This window comes from Danio aesculapii, chromosome 11 (genome assembly GCF_903798145.1).
Source record: "Danio aesculapii chromosome 11, fDanAes4.1, whole genome shotgun sequence".
Taxonomy (NCBI): Eukaryota; Metazoa; Chordata; class Actinopteri; order Cypriniformes; family Danionidae; genus Danio; species Danio aesculapii.
Window position 1 is genome coordinate 30,016,968 of NC_079445.1, and position 20,814 is coordinate 30,037,781.

A 20,814-nucleotide genomic window follows, 5' to 3' on the forward strand; every position below is an offset into this window, starting at 1 on the left:
ATTCAATCTGCTCAGTTGGTGGAATGAACTCCCCAACTACATCAGAACAGCAGAGTCACTTGCTGTCTTCAAGAAACGACTAAAAACTCAACTATTTAGTCTCCACTTTCCTTCCTAATCTGTAACTGGCTCTCTGGCTATACCACTAACTGTACTCTCTCTCTCAAAAATATTCTAATGCTTTGCTTCTTAGACTTTACACACCTGAAACTTGTCTATAGCACTTGTTCACTGCTGCTCTTATAGTTGTGTAAATTGCTTCCTTGTCCTCATTTGTAAGTCGCTTTGGATAAAAGCGTCTGCTAAATGACTAAATGTAAATGTAATGCAAGGTCATTTTCTAAAACACATAATAGGGGCTCTTTAAGTCTTTTCAAGGCTTAAAATTTTGTTTTTGAGATTCAAGACATTTTAAACCTTTTAAGACCCGAGGATACCCTGTATATTAAATCCAATGTTTATTTAAATTAACATTTTTTATCATGAAGTCAATTGCCAAGATAACATTTACATTAACCCGATACACTAAAGGTACTAAAACCAAAATGAACAATAAGACTTGAACAGACATTTAAAAAGAACAAAAATACTTAATAATGTTGTTTGATTTAACTGTAATTTAAAAGAAAAGCTTTTGTAGATAATACTGGTATTGAAATAACACTATGACTGATGTTTGAGCAATCACGATTAACATATTTTGCATTCAGCAATTCAGCATTAGCAACTGAGATAGAAACTGAGACTGACTTCTGCATAGGGCTGAGTTCAACTCGCACGATGAGCTCGGTTTTTGCTGGCATGTTCTTAAACACATCAGCCTTCAATCTCCTGAGCATGTGTGGCCCCAGCAGGTCGTGAAGTTTCTTAATCTGGTCTTCTTTCGAGATGTCCGCAAACTCCTCCAGAAAGCCCTCCAGGTTACTGCGCACAACAACACTTTCATAAGGGAAGACAGAACGCACTCACAGCATACAGTATGAAAAACACGCTCCAGTACGAGCCCTGAAATGACTCTGCGGGGGATCATTATTGTGCGGTATGAATCAGCAGGTGAATCATGCAGTCTGTAATCTTACTTGAAGCGCTCCGGGGTGAGGAAGTTGAGCAGGTGGAAAAGCTCTTCCAGATTGTTCTGCAAAGGGGTTCCAGTCAAGAGCAGCTTATAGTAGATTTTGTAGCCATTGAGAATTCTGAAAAACTGAAAGTCGATTGATGGGTTATAGTCTGCTGATGAACACATGTAAAGCTGTAATTAGTTATAATAATATTGTGATAGCATAAACAGGGTATATACAGAACTTCTTAAGTTGAATTCATTACCTTAAGTTGAATTTAATACGACTTAGAGCTGCAATTGTAGTGGCATAAATGAAAAATCTTTCCAAATGGAACAACATATTGCAAAAAACATATACATTTAAGTAAAGCAGATGGATTAATCAAGATGTCAAAATGGGCCATAGTCCATAGTTTTTAATCAATGTCATATACAGTTGAATTCAGAATTATTAGCCCCCCTTTGAATTTTTTTTCTTTTTTAAATATTAAATATTTTTAAACCAGAAACAACAATCTAACTAATGCTGTGATAATATTTGTGTAATAATTCCAAAATGAATGTCTAATAATTATAAATTATTAATGATGATGATGATGACAATGGTCAGTTGGCGTTTCTGTGTGGAGTTTGCATGTTCTCCCCACGTTTGCGTGGGTTTCCTCCGAGTGCTCCGGTTTCCCCCACAATCTAAAGACATGCGGTACAGGTGAATTGGGTAGGCTAAATTGTCCATAGTGTATGAGTGTGAATGAGTGTGAATGGATGTTTCCCAGAGATGGGTTGCAACTGGAAGGGCATCTGCTGCGTAAAACGTATACTGGATAAGTTGGCAGTTCATTCCGCTGTGGCGACCCCAGATTAATAAAGGGACTAAACCGAAAAGAAAATGATTGAATGAATGAATGAATGAATGAATGAATGAATGAATGAATGAATTATGACAATTATACTAACAATGAATTACATTTCTTGTTAACATGCTGCCTTGAATGTGCCTGAATGTGAGTTATGTGCTATAAAAAGTCCTGCTGTTACTTTATGAAAAATATATTTATGGTTTGCATCAAACAAAAATGAAGCATTGCAATAAGAAATATTTATTTTGTACTATTGTTTTTATATGCATGTTAATTTAATAAATAATATTTCTGCTACAAAACAAATTAAAGATTATAATAAATCATTCAATTTAAGGCTGAAAGCTGCAAAGCAGTCATCAGTAATTAAATAGAAAAATAATATACATCTCAAGAAAGAATGTACAAAAGAAGTAAGAAAAGTCTCACTTCTATCACTCTTTAAAAGTTTTAGTTTGGTTTGTGTCATTTAAATGCTCAGTCTTGTTATGAGTTGATTTTCATTTTTCTCTATTATGGAAAAAAGCAGGCGAGTCACCCGGCCCAATATATGAGCAAGGCAGAGCAGGATTCTCGCGATGACCACGGCGCTATATCGTTTTTTGTATGAGTCACAGTGTCAGTTTAAACTTAGTAAAGTCGAGCTTCTTTGGCGATGATGTGTAGTGTTTACATTTAGCGGACATTTGCGCTGAACACTCAGTGAAAAATTATCCAAAATAAAAGTTTGTTTTGATGTAATATATATGTGTGAACTGTGAATATTTATTATATAAATACACATGCAATGCATATATTGAAAATTTTTTATTTATATTTAAATATAAAACAGACAGGTGTATTAATAAATATATGATATAAATTATATCTAAATTGAAATATCTAATGCAAAATAAAGTATTGGCATAATTTTGTTTTTATGTATGTGTTTTATTACATATACAGAATAAATAATACACATACATATAATAAATATACATATCTTAGGTCAAAACAAGCTTTTATTTTGGATGTGTTTGGTAACACTTTAGTATAGGTCACAATTCACTGTATTAACAAACCATTAACTAAGGCCGCTAGCTTAGTAAACTACTAATGAGCTGTTTTATTAATAGTTAGTAAGGTATAAGTTGGGTTTGGGTTTTGGGGAGGGTTTAGGGATGCAAATAAAATTATACTTTATAACTACTAATGAACGGTTAATATCTTAATAATAGCAGTAATAAGCCAGTAGTTATTAGCATTGTGGTCTAACTAAAGTGTTACCGATGTGTTTAAATATGATAAATATTTGACCAGCACTATTTATAATCTAATTTAATCTGAAAATAAAATTTAAAAAAGTGTTAGGACATTATGCAATTTGGAAATATTTTGGAAATAAATTTACTATTGTTTCAAATGACATATATTTAGTTATTGTTTGTTGCTGTATTTGGAACTATCTGTTTCATCACCTGATTGTGATACTGTCATGAATCATTCATATGGGAAAAAAAACTGTACCTTTGACTGGTTATTCTTCAGTCGGTGGGCTTCAGCCACAACCAAACAGGCCCAGGTAATGGAGCCGAGTATTGCCTGATCAATGGTGATCAGTTCATATGATGTCAGTAGGACATGAACTTTATTGGTGTGTCCTTCTGTGTTCAAAAGGGTGGGAAACACAAGTCATTCTGATCAGAAATAATACATCGCTGAATCAAACCTTTCATATATTTAGACGTTTTTTGCTGTGCTGAAAAATCTAAATTACATTTTTGTTAGTGTCAGTATAAATGTGTTAATATTCAGGTTATCTATAAGCAAAGATAAAAATTCTCTTAAAAAAAATATAAACATATAAAATTTGCTTAAGTTTAAAATTATGTTACTGAACATGGATTGGATACATTTTACATTTAAATTTCCAGCATTTTAAGATATTTAAAAAAAATGCTATCTGACATTCTTCAAACGTAATTATTGCTGTTATTTCTTTTACTTTTGGGTTGGGTGAAATAGGGCTGGGTGATATGGCAAAAAAACTATCTCAATAACTATTTTCCATATTGAACAATAACGATACATATTTCGATATAAGTTGTTAACGCTTCCCAGATTTAAAAAGAGTACCCCAACAATGACTAAAGCCACAAAAATGAGAGGATCCATTAAATAGCATATTATTTTTCTGCGATAAATTTTCAGTGGTGCACATTTCTGCAGTGTGATTGACTCTTAGATTGATATAGAGTAAAAAAGTCCAGAGCTTATCATTGGTTTTGACATAAATTTTATTGTGATTTGATATATCGTTTATTGGCCCAACCCTAATTTGATATAATTATTTAATAAACTTATCAAATAAAGCCAATGCTGTTACCATATGTAAATTATACATTTTACCCCTCCAAAAACTAATTTAATTAATAAAGTGGAGTCAGTTTCTTTTATTGTTCAAGACATTTAGCCCAAACTAACAAATGGTTTTGTGCCATTGCTATATTTTTACAATTATTTAATGATTTTTCTGCAAGAAAAACATTGGATTATTTAAAGGAGTTAATTTACTCTAAATAATTATTAATCCATCGGTATTAGACTTTTCATATTATTGCAGATATGCCAATAACTTTAAATAAATCTATTTAAATTACCATAGGTCCATCAATAATTATCACAGGACGTAATGTTTGGCAAAATATGATCATTTGCGAGGGAATTTTTACTTAACAAATGACAGATATGCTTGATTTGAACGGGATTACGATCACAGACAACCTCTGCAATTATTACACATGACTAAAGGGCATGAGGTAATGCTAATCCAGTATGAATAGGACTAAAAGCTGGTATTTCAGTGGATTTTTAAGGTGATAAGTCAGCTTTAAGTAAAGCATCTAAATGTTTCGATTTCATATAAACATGACTTCCTTTCCTCACCTTCATGCGGAAAACCTTCCGTCCCGATTTGACAGCGCTGTCCTCAAAAGTGAACTCGTTTTCACGTATGATAGCCCGGCTCTCTTTGTCCCCCGTGTAAGTGACCACGTAGAAATCTGGAGCCCACATCTCAAACTCCCTCTCCCAGTTGATAATGGTGGAAAGTGGTGCGCTGACCAGAAACGGCCCTTTGGAGTGACCCTGAAACAAGCGGCTCAGTTACACTCTGTTCCAGTCCTCTCTCAAATGCACTTAAAAAGAGAGTTCAAGTGGCGCCCAGACCTCTTTGTAGAGTGAGTACAGGAACACTATAGTCTGCACAGTCTTGCCAAGTCCCATTTCATCAGCCAAGATTGTGTCGGTTCCTTGAGCCCAAGAGAAGCGCAACCAGTTCAGACCTTCCAGCTGGTAAGGGTGCAAAGTTCCCCCAGTGTCATCGATGTACCATGGCTGCTGTTCAAACTTGATGGTGGGCTGTGACCAGTGACACATAATTAGGAGTGAGCCATACTGGGAACTAAGAAGGTGTCGTGAGGTAAAATAAAAGGTACTCACATCCACAACTGGAGTGTCGGGTGGAGGTTCTCTCCTCTTCACTTCCTCTTTGGGTCTCTTTCCTTCCTGAACAGCAGGGGCTGATGATTTTCACCGAGCCACCTGGTTTTCTGGTAAAATCAGTAGTATAAATCATATAAAATCAGTCAGTATAACTGTATGGTGCTTTTCGTACATACAGTAGCAGCACATTATTTATTATGCATTAGAGTAGGGCTGCACGATATTGATAAAAATCGAACATTGCAATATTTAGTTTTTTCTGCAATATATATGAGCAATATCACACAAGTAGCAATGGAAGGCGTGCATTGGCTCGAATCCGCAGACAGAGTGCCCTAGTGTCCCACCAGGTCATGATATCCAGCCAGACCACAGAATCTATTGGTACTTTACAAATACCTCTTTAGAGCTAGTGGTTTGAATGATTCTCTAGCGTAATGTCTAAAGTGATGACAAAACAGTGATTTTGCTGATATTTTAAGATTATAAGGCTGTCCAGAGACATTTCCCAGTATTTCTCTGTTGGCATTGGAATATCACAATAATTAACCCCGAAAAAAACCAAAGCAAGCAAACACTACCAGATTACTGTTGTGTTTGCGATAAGGAAAAATGCTAAACACATGCAGGCATTTCTTCTTTCTTTCTTTTACTAAACTAGTCTGGCAGTAATGAAAACAGGAGACTCAATATATACAAACAGGGTTATACAAAGAGTTTCCAACACAAAATACATACATTCCTGATATGTGAGTCCCATCTCAGTACACTACAATTACTATGGTATAAATACAGCACTACAACATACAAAAGAGCGAGATTGACTAAGCATAGATAAATATAATAAACGAAATGATAGAAATGAAATATTGTATTGTTTTATGGTTTTCCAAACTGTATTCATGAATAATCAAATGTAAAATAACACTGTACAGACTTTGTTGTATAAATAATCCAATAAAATTAATTGTCATTAAAGTTACAAATGGTACAATTTATTATGCATGAATGCTTTTAAATCCTCACAGTCACAGGTCTGAAAAACACATGCAAATGAGTAATTATAATCCAGACTCAACATTTACTCAGCATATACTGTGATGTGACTATTGGGGACTATTTTTGATGGTGAAACAATATATTGTGCAGCCCTACATTAGAGGCATACATACAGTATTTTGTTGTAGTTGTTTTTGTGAGAACTATTGAATACAGTACTTTACAAATGAATGATGTAAATATAAGTACAGATCCACTAATTATAAATTACTCTAGTACAAGTATTAAGAACTCCTTTTGAATTTCATTTGAGATTGAAAAAGTAGTTGATTTTTAACTTAAGTATTAATGCATTAAAGTATTAATGTATTTAAATATAATGTAAATAAATATACTGATTAATAAATGTGTCTTTTTTAGCAATTGTAAACTGGCTCATCCTGCTCTGACTATATTAACTGAAGATTGCAGGGTTCAAGAAAATACTATGAGTTTCCCCCAGTGATGATCAACATTTTTACTTACCATTCCAAAAAAGGCTTATTTATTAAGAGCTTTAACAGTATTTAGGACACGTTTTATCATCCATTTTGATGCACCATCCACATCAACATAAATGAAACAACTTGCCTGTGATCCCAGTAGGCTTGTTTAAGGCTGTCATAATCTGGGACGTCAAAGTCATCAGCCTCCCAGCTGCACTGATCATACGGCAGATCTCTCCACTTAATCAAGTACTGTACATCTCCGTCCTTATCAAAACTTCAACACATAAAAACATTTGAATTCAACAGAATTTTTTACACAAGGTAAAGCATTAGCAATTGGTTGCATGCCTTATGTATATGGCTGCAAAGTAAAATCCATTACATTTTACAATAGTATATAAATAGTACATAAAATGCATATTAATATAATTAACAGCTTCATCAGAAATAATCTATCTTTAGTAAGAAGACATTTAAGTGCTTAGACCAGGGGTGCCCAAACTCGGTCCTGGAGGGCTTTCTACAACAATCCTTGCAGGTGTGTTTGAGACAAGTTGGAGCAAAAATCTGCAGGACACAGGACCTCCAGGATTGAGTTGGACACCTCTGGCTTTGACTAATTATGAAACTTTGCAGAATAATGAAACAATACAGAAGGCATACAAAATACATAAATTACAATTGATTAATTTAATTCAACATGATTTTTACTAAAAATTCTGAAATATAATAAAGAATTTCAGCAAAGTTGTGATTATTTTGAGCATTTAAATTCCTTTAGGTATCAAATATGATACAGTAGACTTTATGGGGTTGATGAGCTAAACAATCTCCTTTTTTCTCACTTAATATACATTAGCAGGTCCAATGGTTCTTAAAAAAACAAAAAATATATATATTTTTTTATTTTTTACCAAGACTGCAGTTGTGTATATTTTCACAGCAAATATTGCCACAAAATAAAAAAAGCTGTCACAAAACTTTCGGTGCAAAATTATAGATGTTGAGCATCAGATCCCACTGTACCTGTGATTGAGGGATGCGGGAACGATCAGCCATTCTGGCTTGATGCCGTAACGGTAGAAACGCTCCTCCATGGCAGCATACTGAGGGTCTTTGCTCCGCCTTTTCTCATTATTAAGCTCCTCCTCCCAGAGCCGTAGTCGTATGGTGGTGGTTCATCCATGTCATTCTTGCGCTGGTAGTTCCGGTAATTACTGTGTGATACAGCTCCAACTGCATCAAGGGAGAGAACTTAAAATTTAATCAGAGGTCCAGGAACGAGCCAAAAGAGCATGCATGATTTAATTAATGTTGGCTCCTACTGTAGTAATGTGGGAGTCCCACCTGTAGTTCGCTGACCCAGGAGCAGTGCCAGTAGGACAGGCCAGCCCATTTTACAAACAAGCTGCCTCTCTGGACGGCCTTTAAGTGGCATTTTGGCCAGACCATCCACCTTCTCGCCATCCCCGGCCCAAGAGGAACCTCAGGTGGCAGAGGAGGATCACCCACGACCAATGCAGAATCTTCTGGACTTTGCCTTTTAGAGGTGGACACTGAGAGATAAATGAATGATGGATATGAATACTGTGCATAACGTTCAAAATAATATGTGCTGTTATTGCACATTTAAAGTTTCATTTCAGCTGGAATCAATGTATTTTTAAATCTTAGAGGGGACATGTTATGCAAAAAAAAATGTTTAAACACAGTTGTGTGTCACATTGCGAGGAATATAGCCATTTACCAAATTTATTGGTAAAATAATCACACTTGATAAAAAGAAACACTTTGATTGGCATTCTCCCTTTATACATGTCATCGGAGGGGGAAAGCCCCACCCATTACTGATGATCTCTTTCTTATTAGTGCTGACAGCCCTGAGTGAGAAGCAGCCACTATGCTGATGTATAGTCGTTTGTAGCTCCGCCCATTTTGAAAGAGGGCAAGGAACACAATCTCATTTCAATTGTGGGTTATGATGAGCTAAAACTTCTCATTCACACTCTAGGGACTTTAGAGATTTATTTTAAATCTTGAAAAAAGGGACATAATAGGTCCCATTTAAAGTGTTAGTACACGCAAAACTAACTTTTAATTTAAATGATGAGGATGTAATAAATTACCAAGATAAAGCGTACATAAGTGTTTTAAAAGTTGACTATTTAAACTATACAATTCAAACTGTATAAAATACAAAATAATTATTTTCAGGGTCTAAAATTAACACTTGGTCAAGTATTAAATGCAAGTGTTACGATCACCAGCGATCATACTCACAAGATCGCTGGATCTCACACACATTCACCTGGACTACAACTTATGGACAACATATTCAGTCATGCCACACACACACACACAACACACACAACACACACCACACACACAAACACACACACACACACACCACACACACACACAACACACACACACACACACACACACACACACACACACCACACGCACACACACGCACACACACCTGCTCCAATTCTCCACTGATTGGACTCCCATAGCTGATGCTGCTTCTGGACTGATTTACACACTACTTAAGCAGCACACGCAGTCACTCACATTGCTGAGTTTTGTTATCTGTATAGTGACATTTCAATCCGTTTCCTAGTCTTGTTTGCCCATGTATTTACCTCGCCTTGTTTATCCAGTTCTCACTGTCTGCCGCCTGCCTTCTGACCTCTCGCCTGTTCTAGTGACTACGATTCTAGATTTGCCTTAATACACCTGTTTGCACCTGTGTTGACCATTGCTTGCCTGACTACCCAATAAACCTGCACGTGGATCCTAACTTCAGTTGTCTGTGTCACTCCCCGTGTTACAGCAAGTAAAAATCAGTGTTTGTGAGTTCTTAAAATGTTACTTCCCAGCCTTGGTACAGTGGATTAAATATGATAATGTAAAATTAATTCATGCTTATTAAATATTTAATTACACTTTATTATACATCCCGTAACTCAACTATGCACAAATCTGCTGTGGTTTGATTATAACAGTAAATGCTGTTACATAATAAAAACTAAAACTCCATTCATTCATTTTCTTTTCGGCTTAGTCCCTTTTTTAATCCGGGGTCGCCACAGCGGAATGAACCGCCAACTTTTCCAGCACATGTTTTACGCAGCGGATGCCCTTCCAGCCGCAACCCATCACTGGGAAACATCCACACACACTCAATCACACATACACTACAGACAAATTAGCCTACCCAATTCACCTATACCACGTCTTTGGACTGTGGAGGAAACCGGAGCACCTGAAGGAAACCCACATGAACACGCGGAGAACATGCAAACTCCACACAGAAATGCCAACTGACCCAGCCGAGGCTCAAACCAGCGACCTTCTTGCTGTGAGGTGAACGTGATACCGACTGCGCCGCCATGTCGCCAAAAACTAAAACTTTTGTTTTTCAAATAAAATTGTGCAGTTATGATTTTAACACTTTCCTTTAAACAGGAAATGTTGTTGAATTGCCTGCTAAGTTAAAAGGAACACAATCCCCTCCAAAGTGGTTTAATCACTAAACAAAATCAGTAAACACTGTTTCTGAACTCCCTCAAATGCTGTAGTTTTCTACAGGGACAAACAGTAAGTGTTATATTACCCTGAATGTTAATAATTCCTGTCCAAGGGGGCAGAGTCTGGCTAAGTCGTGTTAGTAATGTGTTGTCTTCATGTCAAGTGTGCTTTGACATAAGTTTGTATTACATCTAACGTAAATAGAAATAAGTTTAATAATCATGGAATTTTGCCATCTGATACCTCACATATGTGCACTCAGGAGTTTTAACTGACAATACTTTAAAAGACTTGCAGATGTTTTGTTTGGTTTTACCAGAGAAACCGAGGTACAAAGCTGTAAAGGCACTTATATTTGTTCAGCAACACTTTCTGGAAGCAGCTTATTTATGCAAGCAGCAGCTCATTTGCATTTAAAGAGACACACCCAAAAATAAGTATTTACACCATTGTATAATCAATTATCTGAGAGCTTTTTTAAACAGAAACTTCACATACACATTCTGGGGTCACTTATATTGCATCATATATAAAACACAATAGGACTGCTTTAAAGTTCAAATGAACCAGAAGCTGTGACCGTTGTTTTGTTTTCTTTTTCCGTGTTGTGACACAGTTCCTCAAGAAACAGAATATTAAATGATAAACAGTGGCTGTGGCTTGTTTTTCTACTCTTAGCTAATTGGATGTAGTAAAGTAGGCATTTCATTCAGAAAGATCGGGAAATAGGTTTTGAAAGAGTTATTACAACCTAACAGACACCTCCTCCTCCTCCTCACCATTTCAATTCAATTCAATTCAATTCACCTTTACTTGTATAGCGCTTTTACAATGTAGATTGTGTCAAAGCAGCTTCACATAAAAGATCATAGTAAATTGGAACAGTGTAGTTCAGTTTGTAGTGTTTAAGTTCAGTGTCAGTTTAGCTCAGTTCAGTGTGGTTTAAAAATCACTACTGAGAGTCCAAACACTGACGAGCAAATCCATCGATGCATAGCTCTAACGATTCCAAACCATGCAAGCTAGAGGCGACAGCGAAGAGGGAAAAAAAACTTAACTAATTGGCGAAAGTAAAGAAAAAAAACCTTGAGAGAAACCAGACTCAGTTGGGCACGACCATTTTAATTTCTCCACTGGCTGCACCATTTATGTTTTCTGTCAAAACTGACAGTTGGAAGGGCCTGGTTACCATACTTAACCACAACCCTCTAACACCTCAGACCATTGCCCTCTTGAGAATTTAACTGAAAACAAAAAGGGCCGGCATTTTAAGATTTTAATTTTAGATGACATTTTTTTTAATGGCATACGCAGATGAATTGTTCACCACAAAACTAGCAATGTGATCTAACAAAATCATATGGTTAGTTTTGATTTCATTTGTTCTTTAAAATGACCATCTTCATAAAAGTGTCATCAAAAACTCGAATTCCTCCAAATTTTTTTGCACTGCAGTCAAAAGCAAACCAATCCCATGCAAATGTATCTCACCATGCATCGTGGGCACAGCCACTCTCCATTGGGAATCTCAGGAAGAGGTGGGTTGAGACAGTGGATGTGGTAGGAGGAAGGACATGTGTCACAACACAGCAGCTCTCCTCCATCCTTACACACTCTGCAGAACTCCATATGGTCATCTTCCTCTTCACCTGCAACCTCGTCTTCCTCCTCTTCATCATCTTTGGCCTCCCACTGAATCCCTTCTTTTTCCTGAAAGACAGTGAACTGTCAGTTCTAATAACGCCAGTTCTATGGCTTCGACTGTGCTTGTTTCTTTACATGAGTATATGAGTGTTTGTCATGTGGGAAAGGATTTCCTTACACAGTGGGGGCAGCTCCATTTGCCCTCAGGGGCTTTTTCCAGCTCTGGATCCAGACACACCAGGTGATATGCTCTGGGACAGGTGTCGCACAGAATGATTTCTCCTCCTTGCTGACAAACCTCACAGTAGTCCTGATGGTCTGTCTCGTAGCCGTCTCCATCCTCTCCTTTTTTAGCAATACAGTTTAAAGAGAAACTCAGAATGATTTATAGAATTCAAGTATTGCACAATTCTGACTGATGATGCTTCATGATTTTAAACTGATCTGAAGTGACAGTAAAGACATTTATGTTAAAACTGAATCTATTTAAAACATTACTGTTGATTGAAATAAAGTTGCAAAATAAAAATATTCACAAACATTTTTTTTTTATTTAACACAAAATTTTTAACTGTGACTGAAAACATATTTTTTTAATATATACTTATATATACACTCACTGGCCACTTTATTAGGTACATCTGTCTAACTGCTGGTTAACGCAAATTTCTAATCAGCCAATCACGTGGTAGCAACTCAATGCATTCAGCCATGTAGACATGGTCAAGACAATCCGCTGCAGTTCAAACAGAGCATCAGAATGGGGAGAAAAGGTGACTTTAAACGTGGCATGGTTGTTGGCACCAGACGGGCTGCTCTGAGTATTTCAGAAACTGCTGATCTACTGGGATTTTCATGCACAATCATCTCTAGGGTTTACAGAGAATTGTCAGAAAGAGAAATAATATCCAGTGAGTGGCAGTTCTGTGGGTGCAAATGCCTTGTTCATGCCAAAGGTCAGAGGAGAATGGCCAGACTGGTTCGAGCTGATAGAAAGGCAACAGTAGCACAAATAACCACTTGTTACAAGGTATGCAGAAGAGCAACTCTGAACGGCACAACACATCAAGCCTTGAGGCGGATGGGCTACAGCAGCAGAAGACTACACCGGGTGCCACTCCTGTCAGCTAAGAACAGGAAACTGAGGCTACAATTCGCACAGACTCACCAAAATTATACAATAGAAGATTGGAAAAAACGTTTTGCCTTGTCTGATGAGTCTCGATTTCTGCTGTGACATTCAGATGGTAGGGTCAGAATTCGGCGTTAACAATGTGAAAACAAGGATCCATCCTTCCTTGTATCAACGGTTTAGGCTGGTTGTGGTGGTGAAATAGTGTGGGGGATATTGACTTTGCACACTTTGGGCTCATCAGTTAAGAATCGTGTCAACGCCACAGCCTACCTAAGTATTGTTGCTGACCATGTCCATCCCTTTATGACCACAGTGTACCCATCTTCTGATGGCTACTTCCAGCAAGATAATGTGCCATGTCATAGAGCGTGAATCATCTCAGACAGTATTCTTGACAATGAGTTCACTGTACTCAAATGGGCCCAACAGTCACCAGATCTCAATCTAATAGATCACCTTTGGGAGGTGATGGAATGGGATATTCGCATCATGGATGTGCAGCCAACAAATCTGCAACAATTGCGTGACGCTATCATGTCAATATAGACAAAAATCTCTAAGGAATATTTCCATCACCCTGTTGAATCTATGCCATGAACCATTAAGACAGTTCTAAGGCAAAAGGGGGTCCAACCCGCTACTAGTAAGGTGTACCTTATAAAGTGGCCGGTGAGTGTATATATTTAAAATTCAATATCAATAAAAACATTTAAATCCCACAGTTGAATGCTTAATAATAATGGGAATAATCATAATGATATAAACAATATTAACAATACTACCACTAATAATAATAATAAAAATAATAATTCATAAATAAAAATCACTTTACTTTTTCTTTTTTTCCGCCCTTTGCGACTTGACTTCTTTTTTGCTGCCGCTGAAGTGTCTGAGCGTACAGAGGCACTGTGAATGCTGATGTCATCAAAGTCTGAAAAGTCGTCCAGGAAATCCTCCTCACTCTAAGAAATAAGGCATTCCAGCAATTAAACTGTCAGGTCCTGCTCTTTAAACCAGATGATTGATTGCATGGCACAACTTTTCTAATAAGCACAAAAAGTGTCAAATCAAAATCCAAACCGAAAAGGGTCATAACATGGAAACCAACTTCAGAAAGAGCCTAATAAAACTGGGTGGAACCATAAAAACAGGGAAGTATATCTACACAAATGATCCGTAAATTGTTCTTGGAAGTAGAAATGTTTCGATTCTCTCCATTGAAAAGCTGTGGGGAATCTTTCCATGTGATACAGGTTAAACTCTGGTAAGATCTCAGTGAAAAAGCATTCTTACCGAAGAGCCTTTTTTCCTTTTTCCACCCGGGCCTGCTTTCGATTTGGACTTCTTCGGTTTCCCTTTCTTTTTTGTTTCTTTTCCTGGCTTGCTCTTTTTTTTAGCACCAGGCCCTGCAATGCAGTCCAGATGAGATAAACAAAACAGAACCCTTTTATTTTTGAGATCTGAAAAAAGCACTCTGCTTTGCAGACACACGTTAAATAAGCTGAATGTATATCCGTCTAGTTTGTAGCATATAGTATGGTGATAATTAAAAAATACTGTCTCTTATCCCATTTAACAAGCCATTTTAAATAAAATTGCTTCAAGTTAATTTGGAGAGTTAAAGAATTGACAAAGACTAAAAATGTAATATGTTACAGATGTAAAAGCCTTCATTAAATCTCCCAGCCTCCATAAACCCCTATATAACATCAACAAAAAGAGCGTCACGTTACCCTTTCCCTCTTTGGTTTTGGCTTTTTTGATTGGCCCAGATGGAGAGATCTGTTGGATACTTCTAATACAGATGGGTGGAGCCACATTGACAGTTTCCACGGCAGCGGCCACAGCAGCCGCCACAGCAGTTGCAGAGGTGCCTTTGAAAGGGTTGTTCGCACTAAACTCTCTCCACTTTGCTCCAAGCACTGTCATCATTTTTGACATGGGGATCTTGGGGTTCTTCTTGGCGATGAGGGGTCTGACCAAAAACAAAAAAATATATAGATATTTTTTCACTTGATTTATTATTCACTTTTTTAACCACTATCATGATTTATTTAAGGGGAGGGACTTTTTTCTTTCTCTGATCTTTCAAAGTAATATGTATGTTATAAGTAGGGCCAGACGAAATCTGCAGACATTTTTTGCTATTTCTGTGCAGAATAAAAAAAAAAAAAGTGAATTAATGCAAAATGATTTTGGGAGTATCATAGCTAAAAACTTATTTTATAAAATGAAAAATAATACCGGTGGTTCTATATAATCTATAATCTGTGGTGACCCCAGATTATTAAAGGGACTGAGCCAAAAAGAAAATGAATGAATGAAAATAATACCTTTTTAACTTTTATTTAATGCAAATCCAATTAGATGCATTTATTTGGAAAACAAAACAAGTATCATATATAATATATCTACTAATATTACTTCACAAACTGTATTGTAAATAGATCATATGAACATTTTCATATTTGTCTACAATATTACTGAAATTTATTTAAAAGCTGAAAAAATATAAATTTACACACAATTACACAAGTAAATAAATAGACTCAATGATGGGCTAATAATCTATGGAAATCTGTGGATTCTGCGTGCGGAGATTCTGAGCCTAGTAGGCTCACATGGAATCTGTGCAAGCAGAAATCCACAGACTTTTAGCCCATCATTAGGTCTATTTATTTACTTCTATAAATGTGTGTAAATTCATATTTATTCAGTTTTTAAATTAATTTTAGTAATATTAATGACTAATATGAAAGTGTTCTTATGATTTATTTAAATACAGTTTGTAAAGTAACTTTTTCTGTCTTTTAGCGGAGAGACTTGCTTTGTTTACCAAGTAATTGGATTTGCATTGAAAGCATTAAATAAAAGTTTAAAAGGTTTTTTTTATTTCATATGTTAAGTTTTTAGATGCGATACTCCCAAAATCATTCCACACAAATCCACAGATTTAATACACAATTCTGCACAGTAATAGCAAAAAAAGTCTGCAGATTCTGACTGGCCCTAGTTATAAGCTCATGGGGTTTATAATGAATGAATCGAGACGATACATTTTATACAAAGCTGCAAATTTCAGTTGTGATAGTCTGATAGTCACAAAATTAAACTGTTTGTGTTAGAACCAGAACTGGTAAGAGCATATTGTGCTGTTTTAAAAAAATGCTTAAGGTATGAATTCAAACAGTAGAGTTTGAATCCTGTCTGGCTAATTTACTTCAGCAACACGTCACAAGACATCCTTTTTATGTCCGTATGCACAGAATAGCTGGTCTTTTGAGGATGTTTCAATGCATTTGGAAACATCAGGGTTTACTTTACCTGTTCACTTTTAGAAGTGGTCAAAAAGAGTCTCAAACTGTTTTTAGAGCCCATTTACAACTGTATTTGCTTGTTTGGTATCAATACCTCCATAAAAATACTTATTATACATTTATTTATTTATATAATTATATATACTGTATATAAAAAATCTTTACAACCAATCAAAGTGAAGTGAATAAATTACCAACGTCTTTCTTAAATATTAGTATGGGTGTATTTGGATGTTTCTGAACATTGTTTTAAATAATTACAATACAGAGAAAGCTCAAGATTAAGATAAGAATTTGATTAGGAAATCTTCAATAATGTCTAAACATGCACAGTTTATGTTGGTATTTTAGTTTATTGGAATTATATTTATGATAATGTATTCATTCATTCATTTTCTTTTCGGCTTAGTCCCTTTATTAATCTGGGGTTGCCACAGCGGACTGAACCGCCAACTTGTCCAGCATATGTTTAACGCAGCGGATGCCCTTCCAGCTGCAACCCATAACTGGGAAACATCCATACACACTCATACACTATAGACAATTTAGCCTACCTAATTCACCTATACCACATGGTTTTGGACATATGGGAGAAACCGGAGCACCTGCAGGAAACCCACGGGAACAAGGGGAGGACATGCAAACTCCACACAGAAACGACAACTCACCCAGCCAAGGCTCGCACCAGCGACCTTCTTGCTGTAAGGCAAACATGCTACCCATTGCACTATTGTGCAGCCCCTTATGATAATGTATTTTAACAATAATAAATTATTTAATCATTCTTTCTGTAAAATACTGTATTATGTTCAACAAACCAAACTGTTAAAACATAATTTTTATTATTATATTTATTTGTCTTCATGTTCCTATTTGTTATGAATTGACAGTATGTATCAGGTATTTATTTTTAAGTAGTAGTATCTAAAATGAATTGATTCTGACTTAAAATGAATGATTTTGTCTTTTATTATCAATCTTGAAAAAAGCACAAAAACAACAATCAGCATTGACATTGATATCAGTATAGTTCAAATTGTAAAGAAAAGTATCTGCATCATGTCAGATTTTATTTATTATATCATCCATCACTACTCAAAGAGGCCAGTGGCGCTATGAATTAGAAATTGTAAGCATATACTAAGAGTGTCTATGAAATAAAAGATTATCCTGGTTACAGTAGACAAGTGGGTCTGACAGTACATCGTGTTTCAATGCCTCTTATTAGAAAACCTGTCATCATAATGTCATTACTTCATACTGGCATTAGCATTTGCCAGAAGGAACATTTTAAAATAGAACAAGACAAGTTGACAGCAGGGCATTAGAACGTCCACGCAGAAGGAAAACTTTGAAATCCTACCTAAGAAACTGGCTGAAGGCTTTGTAGTTGGTGATGGTCTTATAATCGTCCTCCGAGAAGGCATACAGGACATCTTCGAGACCCCACTCTTGCATCAGTTGACTGGACGACTTTGGCTCCTGTTGTCACATGAAAAAACTGGCAATTATTTATTTTCATGGTTAATGACAAAAAAGAAGTGAGCATTTCTACAGGAGAACCTTCATGTTTCCATCATCGTCGTCATCATCATCTTCATCGTCCTCTTTCTTTCGCTGTTTCGTTTTCCTCTCTTTCTTCTCCTTGGGCTTCTTTTTTTTCTTCTTCAGGGCGCTGTAGGTGCTGCTCTCGCTCCCCGACCTGTGGCCATGATCTTCTCTATCTGACATGTCATCCAGCCCACTAGGAAGCCCCTGTTAGAACCAGCAGAGACATTAACAAAAGAAAAGATTGACCACTTGTATAAAAATAAATTCAATTCAAGTTTATTTGTATGGTGCTGTTCACAATAATTATTGTTTCAAAGCAGCTTTACAAAAGGTGCACGTTATTGCATTATAATCAAAATCTGAAAAGTTAAGGAGTTGTGTATAGGGCATTATATATAAACATAGTTAACCTGCAATTGAACACGTCACCATTTTTCTCAGAAAACATATTTTTAAAGGTGCTGTTGACTTGAAATTTTTACCACAAAAAAAACAAAGAACTTCTTACATGAAAAGAAAACACATCTAATTAGTTTACAAATTAAGTTATGCATAATAAAATGCATAACACAGCGAAAAAGTATTGAACACATGAAAAAAGATTATTTTTTAACACCTATCCCCACCCCAACCATAAACCCAACTGTCACAGTACTGTAAAAGTATTAATTATTGTTATACAGAGTCATAAAAAATGCTATTATAATTAGGGGCCGCGTATTCGATCTAGACTTTACCCTGCTTCAGTCCAACATCTACATTACCAGGATGATGAAGAAGAAACCAGGGTGGACATTTTAGCAGGACAATGATCCAAAACACAGCCAAGGAAACTCTCAAATGCTTTCAGAGAAATAAAATCAAGTTGTAGAATGGCCCAGCCAATCACCTGACTTGAATCCAATAGAGAATACAAAATAAAGATCAGATTTGATAGACAAGACCCAGAGAGTCACTCTAATAATTACAAGTAATTATGCATAATTTCATGCAACCTTAAACCTAAACCACATTCTAACACCAACCATACAGTACAATTCATTATTTTAACTCAGTAGTTAAATGAATAATTACTCCAACAAATACACCTTAAAACAAAGCGTAAAACTTCACTGTTTCAAATCAGTTTAAATGTCAGTAAACGGTAAAATAGTCAACTTTATTTCACAGTATAGCTGTAATTTTATATATCTTTGTATTAACAAATATTATTATTGTTATTTCTCCAATTTAAGTTGCTAATTGCATGCGTATGTCCATAAAGAGCAGTCTAAAGGTGCTACCAAGATGGTCAAAAAGTGAACTGACTTGTCTTAAAGCCACATCTCTTCAAGTTTATTAAAAACATAATCCTATGAACACACAGAAATGTTGCTTCTGAAAAAAATATAACTAAAGCTTTGCATGGAAGCACTAATACATAGGCCTTACATCCATAGGTTGTAATTAAAACCAGGCATTTTCTATGGCGCACTGATAAATCAGCTCGGCATTTTCAGTAAACGACAAACCAGATCATTATGCCACTATTATTAGTAACATCTGGAGGCAGGAAAACCAATCAGAATGATTGAAACTGCTAGAGAACACACATGTTTTTGGTGTGTGTGTGTGTGATTGAAGAAAGCCTGTTGCTGTGCTGCAGCTGTGCGCTGGCTGGCAGACGTCTCATCGGCGCAGGGCAGACCGGCACTGCCGCAGAGCGCACGAGCTCCAGCGCCAGCCGTTCAGAGTTGCCATGGAAACCAAACTGTGCAGTGTTGGGGTGGGAGGGAGGAGGGGGGACTCTCTCTACTGCAGCAGCCAATGGAACGGCGCCATCCAATCAGATGCGTTTGCATAACGAGCTTGTTATGGAGAGTCCCCATGGTTGCAGTGCCTGTGTTCTAGGGCCCGTCTAGACAAATCTCAATCACGTACATGGGGGAGGGAGAGAGGAAGAGGAGAGAGGGAGAGAGAGAGGAGGGGTGATCGTGCAAGAGGCAAAGACTAGAACCACTAAAGAGCTTCACAGCTGGAACTGAAAGGTCTCCCAAAATCCAAACCACAATTATCTGACAACGTGTTGCAAAGGGGAGAGGGGAGGTCCAATGTAGGTAATGTGCAGCTCTTCCACATAGAAAATGCATTCATTCATTCTTTTTGGCTTAGTCTCTTTATTAATCTGGGGTTGCCACAGTGGAATGAACCGCCAACTTATCCAGCATATGTTTTAGGCAGCGGATGCCCTTCCAGCCACAACCCAATACTGGGAAACACCCATAAACTCTCATTCACACACATACACTATGGCCAATTTTAGCTTATTCAAATCACCCATAGCACATGTCTTTGGACTTATGGGGGAAACTGCAGCACCCGGAGGAAACCCACACGAACACAGGGAGGACATGCAAACTCCACACAGAAATGCCAACTGACCCAGCGACCTTCTTGTCGCCAAGCAACCGTGCTACCCACAGCGCCACCGTGACTCCCCAGTAGAAAAAAATTCTGTCATAATTTATTCATTCATTCGTTCTCTTTTCAGCTTAGTCCCTTTATTAATCTGGGGTCGCCATAGCAGAATGAACCGCCAACTTATCCAGCATATGGTTTACGCAGCAGATGCCCTTCCAGCTGCAACCCATCACTGGGAAACATCCACACACACTCATTCACACTCATACACTACAGACAATTTAGCCTACCCAATTCACCTGTACTGCATGTCTTTGGACTTGTGGGGGAAACCAGAGCAACT

General features: G+C 36.8%; 1 protein-coding gene across 1 annotated transcript in view; it reads right to left on the minus strand.

The window, feature by feature from the left end:
* chd5 (chromodomain helicase DNA binding protein 5) overlaps positions 1–20,814 on the minus strand; it is a 114,350-nt gene that overhangs the window by 34,696 nt on the left and 58,840 nt on the right. Inside the window, 20 exon segments of the mRNA XM_056467849.1 lie at positions 751–924; positions 1,080–1,201; positions 3,427–3,545; positions 3,548–3,563; positions 4,846–5,046; positions 5,128–5,319; positions 5,401–5,502; positions 7,026–7,164; positions 7,917–8,040; positions 8,043–8,105; positions 8,108–8,126; positions 8,238–8,398; positions 8,401–8,446; positions 11,916–12,134; positions 12,247–12,413; positions 14,036–14,165; positions 14,497–14,609; positions 14,937–15,178; positions 17,884–18,002; positions 18,084–18,275. Coding sequence (XP_056323824.1) covers positions 751–924; positions 1,080–1,201; positions 3,427–3,545; positions 3,548–3,563; positions 4,846–5,046; positions 5,128–5,319; positions 5,401–5,502; positions 7,026–7,164; positions 7,917–8,040; positions 8,043–8,105; positions 8,108–8,126; positions 8,238–8,398; positions 8,401–8,446; positions 11,916–12,134; positions 12,247–12,413; positions 14,036–14,165; positions 14,497–14,609; positions 14,937–15,178; positions 17,884–18,002; positions 18,084–18,275 — 2,660 coding nt within the window.